This window comes from Rhinopithecus bieti, unplaced genomic scaffold (assembly GCF_001698545.2).
Source record: "Rhinopithecus bieti isolate Rb0 unplaced genomic scaffold, ASM169854v2 scaffold_42772, whole genome shotgun sequence".
NCBI lineage: Eukaryota > Metazoa > Chordata > Mammalia > Primates > Cercopithecidae > Rhinopithecus > Rhinopithecus bieti.
In genome coordinates, this window is record NW_016818842.1 from 1763482 (window position 1) to 1770949 (window position 7468).

The 7468-nt window shown below is 46.4% G+C and overlaps 1 protein-coding gene across 1 annotated transcript; it reads left to right on the forward strand.

Annotated features, from left to right (window-relative positions):
- The first annotated feature begins 513 nt into the window (after positions 1–513).
- On the forward strand, positions 514–3987 carry YWHAG (tyrosine 3-monooxygenase/tryptophan 5-monooxygenase activation protein gamma). Its single transcript, XM_017857651.1, has one exon. It carries the CDS (start codon positions 678–680, stop codon positions 1179–1181), a length of 504 nt encoding a protein of 167 aa, XP_017713140.1. The 5' UTR covers positions 514–677; the 3' UTR covers positions 1182–3987.
- Positions 3988–7468: the final 3481 nt, after the last annotated feature.

Sequence of the window (7468 nt, forward strand, 5' to 3'; positions counted from 1 at the left end):
ACAGCGATCAGACTCAATCCCAGGCCCCTTATTTGGACTCACTGAGGTTTAGAATTCACGTGCGTATGATCAGAAAGGCCTCCATGTTTCTCAGAAGTCAGCTTGAAGTTGACTCAGTATTTTCTCATCCAGAAGGGATGGGACTGAAGTTTACTAGACAGGGCAGGATTAGGAGGAATTTGTCAGTCTGTTTTCCTAAAAAACCGCGGAGTTAGACCATCTGTACTCACAGTCTCTCATCTAAGGCCTAGACTTGACAATGTTTTGTAGAACACACGTGATAAGCCTGCGTCCTTTTCTGGGGAGGAAGCCAGGGTTCAGACACCATTGATCCGTTGATCCAGCCGCACTTTTCCCTGCCTTTTGTGTGCTCCACCTGCAGCCCCCTTCCCCCAGCCCACGCAACGTAATTTCCTTCTGTTCATCATGTTACTCAACAAAGCTCTGTTCTAGTGTCTCAAAGATACAGTTAACCTAGTGGACACCTTCTGTACCATAACAACTCTGTTCTTTCCTCCTGACAGGTGACAGAGCTGAATGAGCCACTGTCGAATGAGGAACGAAACCTTCTCTCTGTGGCCTACAAGAACGTTGTGGGGGCACGCCGCTCTTCCTGGAGGGTCATCAGTAGCATTGAGCAGAAGACATCTGCGGACGGCAACGAGAAGAAGATAGAGATGGTCCGTGCGTACCGGGAGAAGATAGAGAAGGAGTTGGAGGCGGTGTGCCAGGATGTGCTGAGCCTGCTGGATAACTACCTGATCAAGAATTGCAGCGAGACCCAGTACGAGAGCAAAGTGTTCTACCTGAAGATGAAAGGGGACTACTACCGCTACCTGGCCGAAGTGGCCACTGGAGAGAAACGGGCGACGGTGGTGGAATCCTCTGAGAAGGCCTACAGCGAAGCCCACGAGATCAGCAAAGAGCACATGCAACCCACCCACCCCATCCGATTAGGCCTGGCTCTTAACTACTCCGTCTTCTACTATGAGATCCAGAACGCCCCGGAGCAAGCGTGCCACTTGGCCAAGACCGCGTTCGACGATGCCATCGCCGAGCTCGACACCCTCAACGAGGACTCCTACAAGGACTCCACGCTCATCATGCAGCTCCTCCGCGATAACCTCACGCTCTGGACGAGCGACCAGCAGGACGACGACGGCGGCGAAGGCAACAATTAAGGCCCCAGGGGGACTGGCAGCGCACGCGGATGCTACTACTGCAGTCTTTATTTTTTTCCCATGAGTTGGGGTCGGGTGGGGGAGGGAAAGGGAGGGATGACCTTCCCAGGGAGAAACCCACGACCTGTCCTGTCTTTGATCGCCTCTTTGACATTTTTGCCAAAATACCACTAGTGGAAAGTCAGGCTAGCTGTGCTGGTATTGGAATAGCAGCCTCACACTGGCGTCTGGACTGTTCTGTAGATTCATGCAAGTGGAGCTGTCTGTCTCTAATTTAACTTATTGCTAGGTAATAGGGTTTTCAGATGAAAAGAAAACTTAAAGAGGAATGGCCCTCATTCAGTAAGTTCTGTGGTTCCAGTAAGGATTTTTATGTACATACGCTCTCGTGTCTCGTTTTGGGTACTTTCTATCTCATCTGTCTTGGCTCTGCATGTTTTCCAGGGTGTAGCCTACAGACATGGAACAGTGTAAATCCCAGACTGACAGACTCAGAACCTGAGGTCTCATTCGTCCTTATGGTTTAGGCCTTGCCAGTTTTCCGAAGTCTCTGATTAGTTGACAGTATTAACACTAAATTGCAGTTTACAGTATTTCTACATTACAGCCATATGTAACACCAAGCCATCAATTGTGTACTTTTCCTTTGCTAGTTGTTTGGGCTTTAACATCCTTATTCAGCCTTATCCAGGTTGGTTTTGCTGTTGATTGGTCTCCTAGGCTAGATGAGGAGAATGAAAGTGACTTCAGGTTTTGGTTCATAGGTGCTCGGCAGGTGGCTGTGGGATTTTTTTTTTTCGGTCCTTCTTTCCTCTTAACGTAAATTCACCACCAAAATTATTAATCCTCTTGAGAGAAACGTGAAATGCCACAAAAATAGAGAAAATTCAGGTCTGTATGTCATGGATCGTGTTGGTATTTTCAGAGAACATCCCGCTTCCGAAGCTGCCGCAGCTCCCTCAGGGATCACACTGCCGTCGCCCACTCTGCACTGGGGCGTTTCCCACTGCGCCTTGTGCGGGCGGACGCAGCTGGGTGGAGAAGCTATGGGGTCAGAGAGGCGTTTGGAGAAGGTCTGTGGTGCAGTGTGTGAAAATTCAGGTGCTAGAAGCCTACAGGTAGAAAAACCCAAAAGGAAGAGCTCTATATCCTTAACCATTCTGTCCAATTTCGGGAGCCTTGTCAGTGTTTCGGGTTTTCCTCCCCGAAGACACTCCCCGAGTAATTGTAGGAAGATAAAAAACTGTTACCCGATAACAAACACTGAACTCCTGTTTGACCAGAACTTTTCCTCTCGAGATAGTTTTCTTTTAATGAAAAAAGCATAGACATTGGAGATTGGCTTGTCTTGCGCAGCCAGTGCACATTTGGAATTGACGGAAACAACATTGCTATTTCCACCCATTTGTTTTCGGCAGCCTTAAGGCCCTCCATTCTCATTTCGGGTGAATCTGTCTATCTGTGAACGTGGCCCGCTTGTGCATTCTTTTTTTTTTTTTTTTTTTTTTTTTTTTTTTTAAGTAAAGTCAGTGACAAGAGGAACTCCCGAGATGTGTGATGACACCACACTTGTTTTCTTTGTTTATTTTGTTTAGGCAAGAAAAGGTGTGAGTAATTGAGGAAAAACTGACAGATGCTTTTGCTAATACCAAAATTGAGCTTACAATTAGGAACTGAGTATGTGTAACAGGATATAGGTGACAGTGAAGATAGAAGAACCATGATGACCACAGACTCAATGTGCTCTGTAACATTGCACAGTTTACCCAGCATGACTTTCCTTAGAAGGCCCCCTCCTCACGCTAGAGCAAAAGTCCCAGTTAACTGAAGCCTACCAGAAGAAGTAGTAGAAGAAGCTTTGCTGCTTTTGTGCCTCTTACAGGCGCCTAAAGTCATTGCCATGGGAGGAAAACGGAGGTGGGGGGGCGGGGTAGGTGGGGCTTTCCCTAATTTATCTTCATGTCCAGTGAGCAGTGTTGCGTTTTTCCTTGTAGCATTTGGAAATGATTTACTGGAATTACAAAACCTATTTTTCCTTTAAATTTCAGCTTTGGCTCTGGCTGCTTTTAGAATAATGCAAGATAAAATCACACCTGAGGGCTAAAACGGAGAGGGAATGGGAGACTTGATATTTAAGCAGCTTTGAATGGTTTTTCTTTTCTTTATTTTTAAAGAAATGCACTTGCCTATGATACTGTCTCTCCAGTGAAATGATTACTCCTCCATTACTCTATTGATACAATATTGTGCATGCTAGTGTTGTATTTCTATACAGTAGCTTGAAATTGATTAACTTATACTGTAGGTGTTATGTATTCCTATGACAAAAAAATTAAGTCTTCAAATTTTTTAAAGGTTTTTTTTTTCTTTTTTTTTTAATTTAATTTTTCCTTTTGGGGGTAAAGTTTGCTCTACCAAATAGTGATTGTAACAAATTGATCTGTTTTGGATGTTGCTATAGTGACATGCAGTTATATATTTTGTTTTTAAAAAGGGGGGGAGCAAAAGAAACACCAGTGTTAGCTTAATCTTAATGTCTGGTGTTTGTCATGGTGAAATTATAACTATTACAGTGTCGGAGAACAACGAAAATGTTCTCTGAATGAGCCTTTGTGCTTTTTGTCATGTTATGCGGTGAACTATTTTAAGGTCTAATCAGTGATTATTTTCCAGCTCCGTGTTTCTCTAGGGAATTATTTCACACACGGACCATCTTTAGCAGTTTCCTCAGTGATGGAATATCATGAATGTGAGTCATTATGTAGCTGTCGTACCTTGAGCAAATAAACTTACAGATCTGATGCCAGTGTTCCTTAGCTTCATTGTGTCAGTTCGGCTGTCCTTTGCTTTTGAAGGTTGGATCCGATGTTGGTGTTCTCTTCCCTCCCCAGCCCAACAAATGAAGTTGGGTTGGCGGGAAAAAGGGGAAAGACAGTATATACTGGAAAGCGCCTCCAACCAGGAATCAGATTTGGGTTTGGGGACTTAAAAAACCATGGCACCAGGCAGGGTGCAGTGGTTCACGCCTGTAATCTCAGCACTGTGGGAGGCCGAGGCAGGGCGGATCACCGGAGGTCAGGAGTTTGAGGCCAGTCTGGCCAACATGGTGAAACCCTGTCTCTACTAAAAATACACAGATTAGCTGGGCGTGGTGGTGAGTGCCTGTAATCCCAGCTACTTGGGAGGCTGAAGCAGGAGAATCGCTTGAGCCCAAGAAGTGGAAGTTGCAGTGAGCCAAGATTGCACCACTGCCTTCCAGCCTAGCGACAGAGCGAGACTCTGTCTCAAAAAAAAAAAAAAAAAAAAAAAATCACACCTTTTAGGGTGGGAGCAGTGGCTCACACCTGTAATCCAGCACTTTGGGAGGCCGAGGGGGGAGGATCACTTGAGGCCAGGAGTTTTGGAGACCAGCCTGGACAACATATTGATACCCTATCTCTGTTAAAAAAACAAAACAAAACCAATCCATTGCACCTTTTGGGCCTCCATTTTCCTCACATTAAATGAGCCTGTTCAACTGGATCTCTGAGGGCCTTTCTGGGGTACCACTGGGGAGAAATACAGACCTGAGTTTGATGGCACCCCCCAGCCCTGCCTTTTTTAAAAAAAACAAAACAAAAAACAGACGGGGTCTGGCCATATTGCCTAGGTTGGGCTCAAACTCCTGGTCTCAGGTGATCCTCCCAGAATTATGGCCCCTTAAAATTCCTGGGCAAATTATTCAGACTTCTTACCCTGGGTGGGTGTGGGTGTGGGTGTGGTTGTAGGTTTAAATAACTGGATCATAGCTTTTAATTATTTTTTTTAGGTGTGACAGAATCTCGCTGTCATCCAGGCTGGAGTGCAGTGGCACAATCTCGGCTCACTCCACCAGGTTCAAGCTATCCTTGTGTCTCAGCCCTCTGAGTAGCTGGGATTACAGGACCCCGCCACCATGCCCGGCTAATTTTTGTATTTTTAGTAGAGACCAGGTTTCACCATGTTGGCCAGGCTGGTCTCAAACTCCTGACCTCAAGTGATCCGCCTGCCTTGGCCTCCCAAAGTACTGAGATTAAAGGTGTGAGCCACTGCACCCGGCCAAGCTTAATTTTCTGAGAGACATCAATTCACATTTCAGGAATGATAACACACTGTGAATAGGCTTTTGGCATATACTCAATGTATTCACTTGTGTTGGCTCATTTGTCACCCAGAACTACCCTGGGTGCCACTGCAAGTGTATGGCTGTGAAATTAGGAGTGACAGCTATACCTGAGGTCCCGTGGGTAACTCACTGATAACCCACATCTGCCTGCCGGAGTTTGGTCTGCTCACACCAGCCTGCTTTCACACCGCTAGGAGACGATAAGAAACTAGGCCGAGCGGCAGCAACCAACTCTTCAGCACACATTGACCAAGCACTTTTATTTTACTTATTTTATTTTTATTTTTTATTTATTTATTTTGAGATGGAGTTGCACTCTTGTTGCCCAGGCTGGAGTGCAGTGGCGCCGTCTCGGCTCACTGCAGCCTCCACCTCCCGGGTTCAAGCAATTCTGCCTCAGCCTCCCAAGTAGCTGGGATTACAGACATGTGCCACCACGCCTGGCTAATTTTGTATTTTTAGGAGAGACGGGCTTTCTCCATGTTGGTCAGGCTGGTCTTGAACTTCTGACCTCAGGTGATCTGCCCACCTCGGCCTCCCAAAGTGCTGGGATTACAGGCATAAGCCATGGCACATGGCTGACCAAGCACTTTTAGTGTGGCAGTTACTGAGAGCAAAACAAAACGAAATTTTTGACAAACTTTTGGCACAGATATGGACAAGATCAGAACAGTCAAGCTTGCTCTAACGGTCACTGAAGAAGAAGGAAGATAGATCCCCTGAAAGTTGCCACTATTTCATCCTTGTTCCTTCGGCATCATGTCCCATTACAGGTGCAAGAGTAGCTTTGTTTTACCGTTTTGCAGATCTCTTGGGAGCTAAGACATGTACTCTGCTTAGGTGTCCAGTCTGTTGTGATAAGTGTTTTCTTAAGACAGGGTCTGGCTGGGTCTCGCTCTGTCTCACAGGCTAGAGGGCAGCAGTTCTATCATAGCTCACTGCAGCCTCAAACTCTTGGGCTCACGTGATCCTGCCTCAGCCTCCCGAGTAGCTGGGAGCGCTACCATACTGGGCCATGTATTTTTGAGATAGAGTCTTGCTCTATTGCCCAGGCTGGAGTCCAGTGGCGTGATCTCGGCTCACTGCAACCTCCACCTTCCAGGTTCAAGTGATTCTCCTGGCTCAGCCTCCTGAATAGCTGGGATTACAGGCGTATGCCGCTATGCCTGACTAATTTTTTTGTATTTTAGTAGAGACGGGGTTTCACCCTGTTAGCCAGGATGGTCTCGAACTCCTGAACTCAGGCAGTCCACCTGCCTCGGCCTCCCAAAGTGTTGGGATTACAGGCGTGAGCCACCGTGTCCAGCTGGGCCATTTTATTTTTTAGAGACAGGGTCTTACTATGTTGTCCAGGCTGATCTCAAACTCCTGGCCTCCAGTGATCTGCCTCAGCCTCCCAGAGCACTAGGAGTACAGATATGACAGATATGAGCCACTGCACCTGGCCTGTTGTGATACGTTGTTTCACTTGAAGTATTTGAAAAAAATACAGTATCACACAAATGAGTGGTTGGAAAGGGGTGAACCTAAACAGTTGAAGTTGAATGGCAGAAGCAGAGTAAGGTTAAGAAAGTTCTCATTAGGTGGGTGCGATGGCTCACGCCTGTGAACTTTGGGAGGCGGAGGTGGGCGGACTGCTTGAGCCCAGGAGTTCAAGACCAGCCTGGGCAACATAGTACCTAGTGAGACCCCTGTCTTTACAAAAATTAAGTGGGCATGGTGGTGTGCCCCTGTAGTTTCAGCTACTCAGGAGGCTGAGGTGGAAGGATTGCTTGAGCCCAGGAGGTTGAGGCTGTAGTGAGCTGTGATCACGCCACTGAATTCCAGCAGATACAAAAAACAAAAAAGACCTCATACTACATGAATTAAATCAGTCTGTAGATCAGGCACCAGTGGTAAAGGTCTTCTTTGCCTCTTTTTCAGTGCATTCTAGAATTTTAAAAATAACTGATACTAGGCCGAGCGTGGTGGTTCATACCTGTAATCCCAGCATTTTGGGAGGCCGAGGCAGGCGGATCACCTGAGGCCAGTAGTTCGAGACCAGCCTGGCTAACATGGTGAAACCCTGTCTCTACTAAAAATTCAAAACTTAGCTGGGCATGGTGGCACGCGTCTTTTTTTTTTTTTTTTTTTTTTTTTTTTT

Coding starts and splice junctions, on each gene's coding strand:
- YWHAG (XM_017857651.1), top strand. CDS start 678: ATGGTCCGTGCGTACCGGGAGAAGATAGAGAAGGAGTTGGAGGCGGTG.